This window comes from Pseudophryne corroboree, chromosome 3 (assembly GCF_028390025.1).
Source record: "Pseudophryne corroboree isolate aPseCor3 chromosome 3, aPseCor3.hap2, whole genome shotgun sequence".
NCBI lineage: Eukaryota > Metazoa > Chordata > Amphibia > Anura > Myobatrachidae > Pseudophryne > Pseudophryne corroboree.
Window position 1 is genome coordinate 128,023,466 of NC_086446.1, and position 15,573 is coordinate 128,039,038.

Sequence of the window (15,573 nt, forward strand, 5' to 3'; positions counted from 1 at the left end):
GGAGCTGACAGACCAGCCTTCACATAAGCATGCGCAATCACCATTCTAATCCACCTGGCCAGGGGGGTCTGCTTGTGAGCAGGCCAGCCACGTTTGTGAAATCCAAACAAAACAAAGAGAATCAGACTTTTGAATAGAAGCAGTTCTCTTCACATAGATACGGAGAGCCCGTACCACATCCAAAGACTGCTCTTTGGGAGACAAATCAGGAGAGACAAAAGCTGGAACCACAATCTCCTGATTAAGGTGGAACGAAGAAACCACCTTAGGTAAATATCCGGGACGAGTGCTAAGAAACACCCGGTCACGGTGAAATATCAGATATGGGGAACTACAAGACAAGGAACCCAAATCCGACACTATTCTAGCAGAGGCAATAGCCAGCAAGAACACCACCTTAAGGGAAAGCCACTTAAGGTCAGCTGAACCAAGAGGTTCAAATGGAGGCTCCTGCAACGCCTCCAAAACCACCGACAAGGGACATAGGGAGGTTGGATACGCAACACACCCTGAGTGAAAGTATGAACATCCGGTAAAGTGCGCAATTTTTCTCTGAAACCACACCGACAAGGCAGAAATATGAACCTTGAGGGAGGCCAGACGCAGGCCTAAATCTAGGCCCTGCTGTAGAAAAGCCAAAAGTTTGGCTGTACTAAACTTGGAAGCGTCATAATGGTTAGATGCGCACCAAACAAAGTAGGAACGCCAAACCCGATGGTAAATCCGAGCAGAGGCCGGTTTCCGGGCCCGCAACATAGTTTTAATGACCTCTTCAGAAAAACCCTTAGCTCTTAAGACGGAAGCTTCAAGAGCCACGCCGTCAAAGACAGCCGGGCTAGGTCCTGGTAGACACAGGGGCCCTGAACGAGGAGGTCTGGGCGTTGTGGAAGTAGAAGTGGATGCTCTGACGATAGGCCTTGCAGGTCTGAGAACCAGTGCCGTCTGGGCCACGTTGGAGCTATGAGAAGCAGATTTCCTTTTTCTTGCTTGAACTTCCGAATTACCCTGGGCAGGAGTGACACCGGAGGGAACACGCACGGCAGCCGAAACCTCCATGGCACTGCCAGCGCATCCACGAATGCTGCTTGAGGATCCCTTGTCCTTGCTCCAAAGACCGGAACCTTGTGATTGTGTCGAGACGCCATCAGATCCACATCTGGAAGACCCCACCTTTCCACGAGAAGTTGAAACACTTCTGGATGGAGGCCCCACTCGCCGGCATGCACGTCCTGACGACTGAGAAAGTCCGCTTCCCAATTCAGGACTCCCGGAGTGAATATTGCCGATATTGCCGGTAGATGGTGTTCTGCCCAACGTAGAATCCGTGAGGCTTCCTTCATTGCCAAACGGCTTTGAGTGCCACCTTGATTATTTATGTAAGCCACTGTGGTGGCGTTGTCCGACTGTACTTGAACAGGACGGTTCTGAATCAAATGCTGGGCTAGGTTCAATGCATTGAAGACCACCCGCAATTCCAGAATGTTGATCGAGAGGAGAGATTCCTCCTTGGTCCACCGACCCTGCAAGGAGTGCTGCTCCAGCACCACGCCCCAACCTCTTAGACTGGCATCCGTTGTCAACAGGACCCAGTTGGATATCCAGAAGGGACGGCCTCTGCACAATTGTCGGTCCTGGAGCCACCAGAGCAGCGACAGACGGACCTCCGGAGTCAAAGAGATCATTTGAGACCTGATCCGGTGAAGCAGGCCGTCCCACTTGGCTAGAATCAGCTTCTGGAGGGGGCGAGAATGGAATTGAGCATACTCCACCATGTCGAATGCTGATACCATGAGGCTCAGCACCTGTATTGCCGAATGTATCGACAATTGCGGACGAGAAAGGAAGCAACGAATCCTGTCCTGAAGTTTCAGGACTTTCTCCTGAGACAAGAACAACCTCTGGTTGTGAGTGTCCAACAGCGCTCCCAGATGCATCATGCTCTGAGCAGGGACCAGGGAGGATTTCTTCCAGTTGATGAGCCACCAGTGGGCTTGTAGAAACCGGACCATCATATCCAGATGACGCAGGAGAAGATCTGGGAATTTGCCAGGATTAACAACTCGTCCAGATACGGCAGTATCCTGACCCTTTGATGGCGGAGTACCACCATCAACACCGCCATAACTTTGGTGAAGACTCGCGGAGCCGTTGTTAAACCAAAAAGGTAACGCCCGAAGCTGGTAATGGAGGTTGACAATAGCGAACCTCAGGTATTGTTGATGTGACACTGCTATAGGAATATGCAGGTAAGCATCCTGTATGTCCAGGGAGACCATGTAGTCCCCAGCTTCTAAGGCCAGAACTATAGAGCGAAGGGTTTCCATACGGAACTTGGAAACCTTCACAAACTTGTTCAGTGCGGTTTCGGGACTAGAAACAGCGGAGAATAGTACCCCTGGCCCCTCTGAGCAAGAGGCACCTGTACTACGACTCCTGTATCCAGGAGGGTCTGTACCACCGAATGCAGAGTGTTTGCCTTTGTCTGGTCCGACGGGACATCTGTCTGGCAAAATCGATGAGGGGGTCGGTTTTTGAAGGCTATGGCGTAACCTCGAGTGACGACTTCCCGTACCCAGGCATCTGAAGTGGTCTTCAACCATTCCTGGGTATACCCTAGAAGCCGGACCCCCCAGGGGGAGGCCCGCCCCGTCATGTGGCAGGCTTATCGGTCTTGGCTGCTGGCTGACGGGCAGCCTAGGCTCTTTTGGGCTTTGGCTTACCAGGTTTGGAAGTGCGGGCCTGTTTATGGTACGCCTGACCTTTTGCTTTACCTGAAGGACGAAAGGACGTGCCTTTGGCCTTCGACATAGAAGGAGCTGTATTAGGCAGACAGGCAGTTTTGGCAGTAGCCAAGTCAGCCACTATCTTATTTAAGTCCTCCCCAAACAGAATATCTCCCTTGAAAGGGAGTACCTCCAGGGATTTTCTAGAGTCCAGATCCACAGACCAGGATCTCAGCCACAATATCCTGCGAGCCAGGACTGACGTAGTAGAGGCCTTGGCTGCTAGGATACCGGCATCAGAAGCAGCCTCTTTAATATAGCGAGAAGCTGTGACAATATATGACAAGCATTGCCTAGCATGGTCAGAGGAGATTTCAGCTTCTAACTCCAAGGCCCATGCTTCAATAGCCTCTGCCGCCCATGATGCTGCAATAGTGGGCCTTTGTGCAGCACCCGTAAGGGTGCAAATCGCTTTTAGACAACCCTCGACACGTTTATCCGTAGGCTCTTTTAGAGACGTGACGGTAGTGACAGGTAGAGCTGAGGAAACCACCATCCTAGCCACATGTGAGTCTACTGGAGGAGGCGTTTCCCAATTTTTAGACAGCTCTGGCGCGAGGGGATAGCGAGCCAGCATCTTCTTTTGAGGCACAAACTTCGTACCCGGGCATTGCCAGGGCTCCTGAAGTATATCCACTAGGTGGTCAGAGTGAGGTAAAACTTGTTTTCTCTAACGTCCTAGTGGATGCTGGGGACTCCGAAAGGACCATGGGGAATAGCGGCTCCGCAGGAGACTGGGCACAAAAGTAAAAGCTTTAGGACTACCTGGTGTGCACTGGCTCCTCCCCCTATGACCCTCCTCCAAGCCTCAGTTAGATTTTTGTGCCCGAACGAGAAGGGTGCAGTCTAGGTGGCTCTCCTGAGCTGCTTAGAAAAAAGTTCAGTTTTAGGTTTTTATTTTCAGTGAGACCTGCTGGCAACAGGCTCACTGCACCGAGGGACTAAGGGGAGAAGAAGCGAACTCACCTGCGTGCAGAGTGGATTGGGCTTCTTAGGCTACTGGACATTAGCTCCAGAGGGACGATCACAGGCCCAGCCATGGATGGGTCCCAGAGCCGCGCCGCCGTCCCCCTTACAGAGCCAGAAGACTGAAGAGGTCCGGAAAATCGGCGGCAGAAGACGTCCCGTCTTCAATAAGGTAGCGCACAGCACCGCAGCTGTGCGCCATTGCTCTCAGCACACTTCACACTCCGGTCACTGAGGGTGCAGGGCGCTGGGGGGGGGGGCGCCCTGAGACGCAATAAAAACACCTTTTTTGGCAAAAAATACATCACATATAGCTCCTGGGCTATATGGATGCATTTAACCCCTGCCAATTTTTCCATAAAAAAGCGGGAGAAAGGCTGCCGAAAAGGGGGCGGAGCCTATCTCCTCAGCACACTGGCGCCATTTTTTCCTCACAGCTCCGTTGGAGGAAGGCTCCCTGACTCTCCCCTGCAGTCCTTAACTACAGAAACAGGGTAAAACAAGAGAGGGGGGGCACTAATTTGGCAGATAAATATATATTGCAGCTATATCAGGGAAAAACACTTATATAAGGTTATCCCTATATATATATATATATATATATATATATATATATATATATATATATATATATATATATATATATATATATATATATATATATATATATATATAGCGCTCTGGTGTGTGCTGGCAAACTCTCCCTCTGTCTCCCCAAAGGGCTAGTGGGGTCCTGTCCTCTGTCAGAGCATTCCCTGTGTGTGTGCTGTGTGTCGGTACGTTGTGTCGACATGTATGAGGAGGAAAATGGTGTGGAGGCGGAGCAATTGCCTGTGTTAGTGATGTCACCCCCTAGGGAGTCGACACCTGACTGGATGGTCTTACGGAAAGAATTACGTGATAGTGTCAGCACTTTACAAAAGACTGTTGACGACATGAGACAGCCGGCAAATCAGTTAATACCTGTACAGGCGTCTCAAACACCGTCAGGGGCTCTAAAACGCCCGTTACCTCAGGTCGATACAGACACTGACACGGACACTGACTCCAGTGTCGACGGTGAGGAAACAAACGTATTTTCCAGTAGGGCCACACGTTACATGATCACGGCAATGAAGGAGGTTTTGAACATTTCTGATACTACAAGTACCACAAAAAAGGGTATTATGTGGGGTGTGAAAAAACTACCCGTAGTTTTTCCTGAATCAGATGAATTAAATGAGGTGTGTGATGAAGCGTGGGTTTCCCCCGATAAAAAACTGCTAATTTCTAAAAAATTATTGGCATTATACCCTTTCCCGCCAGAGGTTAGGGCACGTTGGGAAACACCCCCTAGGGTAGATAAGGCGCTCACACGCTTATCAAAACAAGTGGCGTTACCGTCTCCTGATACGGCCGCCCTCAAGGAACCAGCTGATAGGAAGCTGGAAAATATCCTAAATAGTATATACACACATACTGGTATTATACTGCGACCAGCAATCACCTCAGCCTGGATGTGCAGTGCTGGGGTGGCTTGGTCGGATTCCCTGACTGAAAATATTGATACCCTGGACAGGGACAATATATTATTGACTATAGAGCATTTAAAGGATGCATTTCTATATATGCGAGATGCACAGAGGGATATTTGCACTCTGGCATCAAGAGTAAGTGCGATGTCCATTTCTGCCAGAAGAGGGTTATGGACGCGACAGTGGTCAGGTGATGCGGATTCCAAACGGCATATGGAAGTATTGCCGTATAAAGGGGAGGAGTTATTTGGGGTCGGTCTATCGGACCTGGTGGCCACGGCAACGGCTGGGAAATCCACCTTTTTACCCCAGGTCACCTCTCAGCAGAAAAAGATACCGTCTTTTCAGGCTCAGTCCTTTCGTCCCCATAAGGGCAAGCGGGCAAAGGGCCACTCATATCTGCCCCGGGGCAGAGGAAGGGGAAAAAGACTGCAGCAGACAGCCTCTTCCCACGAACAGAAGCCCTCCCCCGCTTCTGCCAAGTCCTCAGCATGACGCTGGGGCCTTACAAGCGGACTCAGGCACGGTGGGGGCCCGTCTCAAGAATTTCAGCGCGCAGTGGGCTCACTCGCAAGTGGACCCCTGGATCCTGCAGGTAGTATCTTAGGGGTACAAATTGGAATTCGAGACGTCTCCCCCTCGCCGGTTCCTGAAGTCTGCTTTACCAACGTCTCCCCCCGACAGGGAGGCGGTATTGGAAGCCATTCACAAGCTGTATTCCCAGCAGGTGATAATCAAGGTACCCCTCCTACAACAGGGAAAGGGGTATTATTCCACGCTGTTTGTGGTACCGAAGCCGGACGGCTCGGTGAGACCCATTTTAAATCTGAAATCCTTGAACACTTACATAAAAAGGTTCAAGTTCAAGATGGAGTCACTCAGAGCAGTGATAGCGAACCTGGAAGAAGGGGACTATATGGTGTCTCTGGACATCAAGGATGCTTACCTCCATGTCCCAATTTGCCCTTCTCACCAAGGGTACCTCAGGTTTGTGGTACAGAACTGTCACTATCAGTTTCAGACGCTGACGTTTGGATTGTCCACGGCACCCCGGGTCTTTACCAAGGTAATGGCCGAAATGATGATTCTTCTTCGAAGAAAAGGCGTCTTAATTATCCCTTACTTGGACGATCTCCTGATAAGGGCAAGGTCCAGAGAACAGTTAGAGGTCGGAGTAGCACTATCTCAAGTAGTACTACGACAGCACGGATGGATTCTAAATATTCCAAAATCGCAGCTGATTCCGACGACACGTCTGCTGTTCCTAGGGATGATTCTGGACACAGTACAGAAAAAGGTGTTTCTCCCGGAGGAGAAAGCCAGGGAGTTATCCGACCTAGTCAGGAACCTCCTAAGACCAGGCCAAGTGTCAGTGCATCAATGCACAAGGGTCCTGGGAAAGATGGTGGCTTCTTACGAAGCGATTCCATTCGGCAGATTCCACGCAAGAACTTTTCAGTGGGATCTGCTGGACAAATGGTCCGGATCGCATCTTCAAATGCATCAGCGGATAACCCTGTCTCCAAGGACAAGGGTGTCTCTCCTGTGGTGGTTACAGAGTGCTCATCTCCTAGAGGGCCGCAGATTCGGCATTCAGGATTGGGTCCTGGTGACCACGGATGCCAGCCTGAGAGGCTGGGGAGCAGTCACACAGGGAAAAAATTTCCAGGGCTTGTGGTCAAGCATGGAAACGTCACTTCACATAAATATCCTGGAACTAAGGGCCATTTACAATGCCCTAAGTCAGGCAAGGCCTCTGCTTCAGGGTCAGCCGGTGTTGATCCAGTCGGACAACATCACGGCAGTCGCCCACGTAAACAGACAGGGCGGCACAAGAAGCAGGAGGGCAATGACGGAAGTTGCAAGGATTCTTCGCTGGGCGGAAAATCATGTGATAGCACTGTCAGCAGTGTTCATTCCGGGAGTGGACAACTGGGAAGCAGACTTCCTCAGCAGACACGATCTTCACCCGGGGGAGTGGGGACTTCACCCAGAAGTCTTCCACATGATTGTGAACCGTTGGGAAAAACCAAAAGGTGGACATGATGGCGTCCCGCCTCAACAAAAAACTGGACAGATATTGCGCCAGGTCAAGGGACCCTCAGGCAATAGCTGTGGACGCTCTGGTAACACCGTGGGTGTACCAGTCAGTATATGTGTTCCCTCCTCTGCCTCTCATACCCAAGGTACTGAGAATCATAAGAAGGAGAGGTGTAAAGACTATACTCGTGGCTCCGGATTGTCCAAGAAGGACTTGGTACCCGGAAATTCAAGAGATGCTCACGGAAGACCCGTGGCCTCTACCTCTAAGAAAGGACCTGCTCCAGCAGGGACCATGTCTGTTCCAAGACTTACCGCGGCTGCGTTTGACGGCATGGCGGTTGAATGCCGGATCCTGAAGGAAAAAGGCATTCCGGATGAAGTTATCCCTACCCTGATCAAAGCCAGGAAGGATGTAACTGTGCAACATTATCACCGTATTTGGCGTAAATATGTTGCGTGGTGTGAGGCCAGGAAGGCCCCTACAGAGGAATTTCAACTGGGTCGATTCCTGCATTTCCTGCAAACAGGACTGTCTATGGGCCTCAAATTAGGGTCCATTAAGGTTCAAATTTCGGCCCTGTCGATATTCTTCCAAAAAGAACTAGCTTCAGTTCCTGAAGTTCAGACGTTTGTCAAGGGGGTACTGCATATACAGCCTCCTTTTGTGCCTCCAGTGGCACCTTGGGATCTCAATGTAGTTTTGGGATTCCTAAAATCACATTGGTTTGAACCACTCACCACTGTGGATTTAAAATATCTCACATGGAAAGTGGTAATGCTGTTAGCCCTGGCTTCAGCCAGGCGTGTATCAGAATTGGCGGCTTTATCCTATAAAAGCCCTTATTTAATTTTTCATACGGACAGGGCAGAATTGAGGACAGCGTTTCACCTGAACCAACCTATTTGTGGTGCCTGCGGCTACTAGGGACTTGGAGGATTCCAAGTTGCTGGACATAGTCAGGGCCCTGAAAATATATGTTTCCAGGACGGCTGGAGTCAGAAAATCTGACTCGCTGTTTATCCTGTATGCACCCAACAAGCTGGGTGCCCCTGCTTCTAAGCAGACGATTGCTCGTTGGATTTGTAGGACAATTCAGCTTGCACATTCTGTGGCAGGCCTGCCACAGCCAAAATCTGTAAAAGCCCATTCCACACGGAAAGTGGGCTCATCTTGGGCGGCTGCCCGAGGGGTCTCGGCTTTACAACTTTGCCGAGCAGCTACTTGGTCAGGGGCAAATACGTTTGCAAAATTCTACAAATTTGATACCCTGGCTGAGGAGGACCTGGAGTTCTCTCATTCGGTGCTGCAGAGTCATCCGCACTCTCCCGCCCGTTTGGGAGCTTTGGTATAATCCCCATGGTCCTTTCGGAGTCCCCAGCATCCACTAGGACGTTAGAGAAAATAAGAATTTACTTACCGATAATTCTATTTCTCATAGTCCGTAGTGGATGCTGGGCGCCCATCCCAAGTGCGGATTGTCTGCAATACTTGTACATAGTTATTGTTACAAAAATCGGGTTATTATTGTTGTGAGCCATCTTTTCAGAGGCTCTCTGTTATCATGCTGTTAACTGGGTTCAAATCACAAGTTGTACGGTGTGATTGGTGTGGCTGGTATGAGTCTTACCCGGGATTCAAAATCCTTCCTTATTGTGTACGCTCGTCCGGGCACAGTATCCTAACTGAGGCTCGGAGGAGGGTCATAGGGGGAGGAGCCAGTGCACACCAGGTAGTCCTAAAGCTTTTACTTTTGTGCCCAGTCTCCTGCGGAGCCGCTATTCCCCATGGTCCTTTCGGAGTCCCCAGCATCCACTACGGACTATGAGAAATATAATTATCGGTAAGTAAATTCTTATTTAATCACCTTCTGACGCTTGAACCTATCTGGTTTCTTAGGAGGAACGGATGGCTCGGGATCATCCGTAATCTGCAGAATTAACTTAATAGCTTTCAAAAGATCAAGAACATCCACATGTGAACTACCCTCCCCATCAGCCATATCCGAGTCAGAACCTGTGGGGTCAGTGTATGTGCTGTCTTCATCAGACGAGGTGTCAGTGAGAGCAGTGGATTGTGAGGAGACGATCGCTCGCTTAGAGGACCTCTTGGACTTAGGCGAGCGATGGTCAGACTTATTAATAGTCAGGGACTGGTCCAACTTCTTTAATTGAGCAGATAAATCGTCCGCTCACGGCGGGTTAGCTGAAGGGACCACATACGGTTGTACCGGCATTGGGGGTCCCATAAGGGGTGTTAGTTTATGAACTAGCGTATGCAGAAGCGTGGAAAAAGCAGCCCACGGAGGGTCAGTATGTGCCTCCGTTGCCACAGTCCCACTGGGGGGCAAGGAGCCCCCAGAACCAGAGCCCACAGCTGCTATATTCTCCCCATATGTGCCTGTGGCTTCAGCAACACCAGCAGTGTGTTCCGCCCCAGAACACTTACCCTCAGAAGCAGACATGATATAACTTGCAGTATGAGGTAACACAGTACAATTATTAGCAGCACTATATCCCTAAACCCAAACCCCTGCGCAGTGTAGTCAGCACCAGCAGAGATAAAGGAGAGATATGGTGACTAAATTACAGAGAAAAATACGTAATACAGTATATCTTTGTGAAAATCCTATATTAAATAACACCTGACGCACCAAGCCCCCTCAGGTTATAGAATATAGGGATAGCAAGTTGAGTGAAAGACACGAGATGGACACCACTCGGCTATCAATGCACACACAAATAGTCACAGTTTGTACAATGCAGAGGTTATTACAGAATAATACTGCACTGGACTAGCTTACACAGCTATATAGTCAATAGATATAACACTACACAGTAAGAAACTGGATATATATCACAGGGTAATTGTACTATAAAGCCCTGTCTAAATGCACTCTTTCTTACTAACACTGACTAAAAAGGCAGGTAGAATACTTAAGTGTCATGTAAAGGCACAGCTCTGACAACCAGGCGGCTTTACATAGGAGGATTTGCCCAAGCAGTCCCAGGAACAGTGAGCTGAGGAGTAATGGCGCCGCAGACACTGACAGGGAGTGAGGAAAAGACAGAGATGCAGCTCCAGGGCGGGAACACTTGCTGGAAATGGCGCCCTGGGGCTGGGGGAGGGGCTTCAGGTCTAAGCATTATCCCCCTTGCTGGCAAAACCACCGGGTACTGTGGGCGATATTAAAATCGGTTTTAAGAGAAAACCTGACCTGCGCCCATGCCCTGGTGATCTAGTGGGATCGCCTGTATCCACAGTGTCCACCACCAGCGCACGCGGCCCGCCTCCCACTGACCGCGCCGGATCGCGATAAAGACCGGGTCCCGCGAGCGGGACCCACTTACCACCTCCCGAAGCGTGGCCACGCGATCCTGGAGAGCCCCAGCTGTGTGTGTCTAACATGAAGAAAACCGGAGCCTCCGCTGTAGGTACCCGGCAACCAGGGCTCGGGAGTGTACAGCGCCGCTGGGGAGAGCTGGAGCTGCAGCAGTGAATGTCACAAGACATTTACCACCGCTGCTGCCCTTGAAGTCTTCACTTTTTACCTCATAAAAATCTTCTCTCAGGGCTGCTTGGAGCAGCCCCTCTGTTAAGTGCCTGCTTACTGCAGAACCAACTGACAAACTGAGCTCCTGTGCTGGGAGGCAGGGTGATATCAGTGATCGCGCTGATCCAAAAAAAAAAGTGGGTCCCAGGGACCCCTCACTTTCAAAAATTGGGGTCCTACCGTTCTTTTTCTGGGTCCCATCGGAATAAAGGTTCTTATTAATCTTAATCTTGTTTGGACATTACAAAAGTTTTGCAAGGTGGGGGGATGGGGTGACAGTGCTGCTGGGCTGTGTAGCATGCAGGACACCCTGCACCAGAGCTGTAACTAGACATTTTGGTGCCCTAGGCATAAAGTGAATTGGTGTTCCACCTGCGAGACCGTAAAGGGTAGGCAGTGCGCGCCGAAGGCGCGCTGCAAAACTTAAGGGGCGTGGCTTCATGGGGAAGGGGCATGACTACATAATAGTGCCAATTCACATTACACCACACAGAAGTGCCGCTTATACACATTGCACCAGGTAGAGCACGTTATACACAATGCGCCCGGTAGTGCATGTTATATACATTGCACCAGGTAGAGCACATATAAACATTGCACCAGGTAAAGCAAATATAAACACTGCACAAGGTAGAGCACGTTATACACAATGCGCCGGGCAGAGCACGTTACACACAATGCGCCGGGCAGAGCACGTTACACACAATGCGCCGGGTAGAGCACGTTACACACATTGCAGCAGGTAGAGCACGTTATACATATTGCAGCAGGTAGAGCACGTTACACACAATGCGCCAGGTAGAGCACGTTATACACATTGCGCCAGGTAGAGCACGTTATACACATTGCGCCAGGTAGAGCACGTTACACACAATGCGCCAGGTAGAGCATGTTATACACATTGCGCCAGGTAGAGCACGTTACACACATTGCACCAGGTGACCACTTAGGCACATTGTAGCCACCATCTTGGACCCCCAGTTGTCGTCCCCAGACACAGTGATCACGGGTGTCAGTGGAGGGGGTGTCAGATGGGTGTGTGTATAATGGGCAGTGTGAACACGTTGTGGGGAGTGCGTATGATTGGCACTGTGTGAGTGTGTATAATGGGCAATGTGTGGGTATTGGGGGTGTGTATGATGGGCACTGTGTGGTTGGTGGGGTGCATGTGATGGCACTGTGTGGCTATGGAGGGTGTATGGAGGGTGTGGGTATTTGGGAGTGGGGTAACTATGCTGGCCAATGTGTGCATTTGTGTTGGTGTATGCTGGGCACTGCCCTCACCCCCAGTGTTTGAATCGTTGGCTGCTGCCATCCCAATTGCCCATATGTTTATTACTAACATGAATCCTCCATGCCAGGGGCTGCTTGAAATTCTTCTCTTCAGCTCCTTACTGCTGTGGGCGGGATGTAGTAACATCTTCTACAGCATTAACAGGCTTTCTCTGCGGCCACCCGTCTCCTCCCCGTCCCAGCCCTGCTATTCGCTTCTACCCCCCCACCGCCGCGGCCACTCAGGACTCAGCGTTGTAAGTGCCGCGCCGAGCCTTGGAATCCACCGGCGCATGCCCCCGCATCCTGAGTGGCCGCGGCGGTGAGGGGGGAGAAGTGAATAGCAGCGCTGGGACGGGGAGGAGACGGGTGGCTGCAGAGAGAGCCTGTTAACGCTGCAGTTCGGGCCGCCTTCTGAGTACGGGTGCCGGCGCTGCATACAGGAGTGAAAGGCACCAACAACAGCTCCTCCTCCCCGTCTACTAGTCCTCCCGGAAGCCCGGCTATTGGAGGGGTTTGAGAGGGAGACCTCGGTATATACATGTGATTGGCCGCTGGACCTAAAAGGCACCACAGGATTGGCCGCTGGACCCAGAGACATCAATGAAGCCACAAGATTGGCAGCGGGACCCGGCGGAGAGATCAAAGGAGCTACAGGACTGCCTACAATGGAGCGCATCCCCAGGGACGAACTCATTTTGTAAAAGTGAGTCCCCGATCCTCCTCATGGGGTAAAATACGCGCTATAGCGCGTTTTTGCAATCACTGAATATAGGAGGCGGCGCTGTGCATTCTGGGAACAGTCAAAGCTTTGAGCCTGTTGGTGCCTCGGATCAAGATCCTACTCTACACCCCATTGTCCAGACTTGTGGAGCCCAGTGTACCCCGCAGCAGAACGTGCAGTTCAATTTACCTGCCTGAGGTGTTGTTCTCTGCTTTGGTGCTTCTAGCACATTCTGCTCTGTATCTCAGCACTGAGATGCAGACCAGACTGTGCTAGCAGCATCACAGCAGAGAGCACCACCTCAGGCGGCAAAGAGAAACTGCATGGGTTTTGAAAGGTGCTAGAATGAACACTACTCAAGCATGGATATCCTTAAAACCTGGACTGTAATGGCAGCGTTTGGGAAGCTCTGGTGTAGTGTCATTACTTCAGAATTGATGTTTTATACCCCCTCCCCCAGTTCAAGAAACCAGTTTACCACTGATGGACAATTCCACTGAAAAATTGTCTCTTACTTATACAATCTCTTCTGATAGTATGGCCACAGAGCAATACGGTTACTGCTGCATCCAAGACAAGCAGTTCTACCATTATGGATATATAGGATGCTGTAGTACAAGGGAGCCAGTGAATGGTTACTTTCTGGTCGCATGTCATGTAGAAGGAGTCCCATTACCTGAGTGAAGCTCCACGATACAGCACGCCCCTTTTTATCTATTTGTGGTCGCCGAAATATCTCCTTGCCATCTTGGAACAAGATAAGCGTGGGCAGCTGCTTGGTGAGTGGTGATGTACTCACATTGTACCTACAAAAGTAAGTCACATGTTTCCATGAAAGGGAGCGTAATGGAAAAGCAACATGTTAGATTATAGGCTGGTGCATAACTAGGCATTTCAAACCACTGTAGCAAAAGTTTAGAAAGGCCCCATGTAAAACCCAAGGGTGAAAATAAAAACAGGATTTTAATACCTACCGGTAAATCCTTTTCTCCTAGTCCGTAGAGGATGCTGGGGTTTACTTCAGTACAATGGGGTATAGACGGTTCCGCAGGAGCCATGGGCACTTTAAGAATTTTTCAGAGTGTGAACTGGCTCCTCCCTCTATGCCCCTCCTCCAGACCTCAGTATAGGAACTGTGCCCAGGGAGACGGACATTTCGAGAAAAGGATTTACTTTTAAGTTAATGGTGACATTCATACCAGCTCACACTTCAACCATGTCGTACAACATGGCATACAACAAAACACATGCCAACAGGCATGAACATTACAGCAACCATGCTGAAAACATTTTCAACAATTAACAACTGCAGGTAAAGTACGCACTGGGCTGGGTGCCCAGCATCCTCTACGGACCAGGAGAAAAGGATTTATCGGTAGGTATTAAAATACTGTTTTATCATACGTTCTAGAGGATGCTGGGGTCCACTTCAGTACCATGGGGTTATACCAAAGCTCCAGTACGGGCGGAAGAGTGCGGATGTCCCTGCAGCACCGATTGACCAAACTTTATGTCCTCATCGGCCAAGGTGTCAAACTTGTAAAACTTAGCAAACGTGTTTGTCCCTGACCAAGTAGCTGCTCGGCAAAGTTGTAATGCCGAAACCCCCCCGGGCAGCCGCCCAGGATGAGCCCACCTTTCTAGTAGAATGGGCAGTCACCGAATTCGGTATCGGCAATCCTACCGTGGAATGAGCGTGCTGAATCATACCTCTAATCGGGATGCAGTCAGTTTACCTCCAATCAAAATACAGACGTTCAAAATCCCGACACTAATTGACCGATGGTCAAAATCCCGACAAGGTCAAAATCCCGACATGGACAAAATACAGACATTTAAAATGCCGACAAGGTCAAAATACAGACATGTAAAATGCAGACAGGTCAAAATACCGACATGAGTTTTTCATGATTTTTGTCATTGAAACCGACTTGTTCATACTTTACCATCCCAGTGGACCTGGAGGGGGAATAGAATAGTGTGCCGAGCGCAGCGATGCACCGTGCCCGAAGCATGGCGAGCGCAGCGAGCCATGCGAGGGGACGCGGTACACTTTATATGGTGTCCATGTTGACTTATGACGACATACACACACAAAAAAACACAAAAAAACGCATGTTGGTATTTTGACCTTGTTGGTATTTTAAATGTCGGTATTTTGACCATCGGTCAATTGGTGTCGGGATTTTGAACGTCGGGATTTTGATTGGAGGTATTTCATACCGATCCCCTCTGATCCAGCGTGCAATAGTAGAAGCAGGACACCCAATCTTGTTGGGAGCATACAGGACAAACAGAGTCTCTGTTTCCCGTATCCGAGCTGTTCTTGTGACAAATTCTCAAAGCCCTGAGCACATCCAGAGACTGAAGCAGCGAAGGTGTCAGTAGCCACTGGCACCACAATAGGTTGGTTTATATGGACAGAAGAAACCACCTTCGGAAGAAATTGCTGACGAGTTCTTAACTCAGTCCCATCTTCATGGAAAATCAAGTAAGGGCTCTTGTGAGACAAGGCCCCTAACTCAGACACCCTCCTTGCGGATGCCAAGGCCAACAGCATGACCACTTTCCAAGTGAGAAACTTCAACTCTATCTCCTGGAGAGGTTCAAACCAATCTGATTGAAGGAAGTGCAACACCACGTTAAGATCCCATGGTGCCACAGGAGGCACAAATGGAGGTTGGATGTGCAGAACCCCTTTTACGAATGTCTGAACTTCT

At 50.0% G+C, this 15,573-nt stretch overlaps 1 protein-coding gene across 1 annotated transcript in view; it reads right to left on the reverse strand.

The window, feature by feature from the left end:
- The window catches only part of TMX2 (thioredoxin related transmembrane protein 2), a 109,809-nt gene that overhangs the window by 10,312 nt on the left and 83,924 nt on the right, over positions 1-15,573 (reverse strand). The window contains exon 7 of the mRNA XM_063958465.1: positions 13,530-13,659. Coding sequence (XP_063814535.1) covers positions 13,530-13,659 — 130 coding nt within the window. The remainder of the gene's footprint in view (positions 1-13,529; positions 13,660-15,573) is intronic.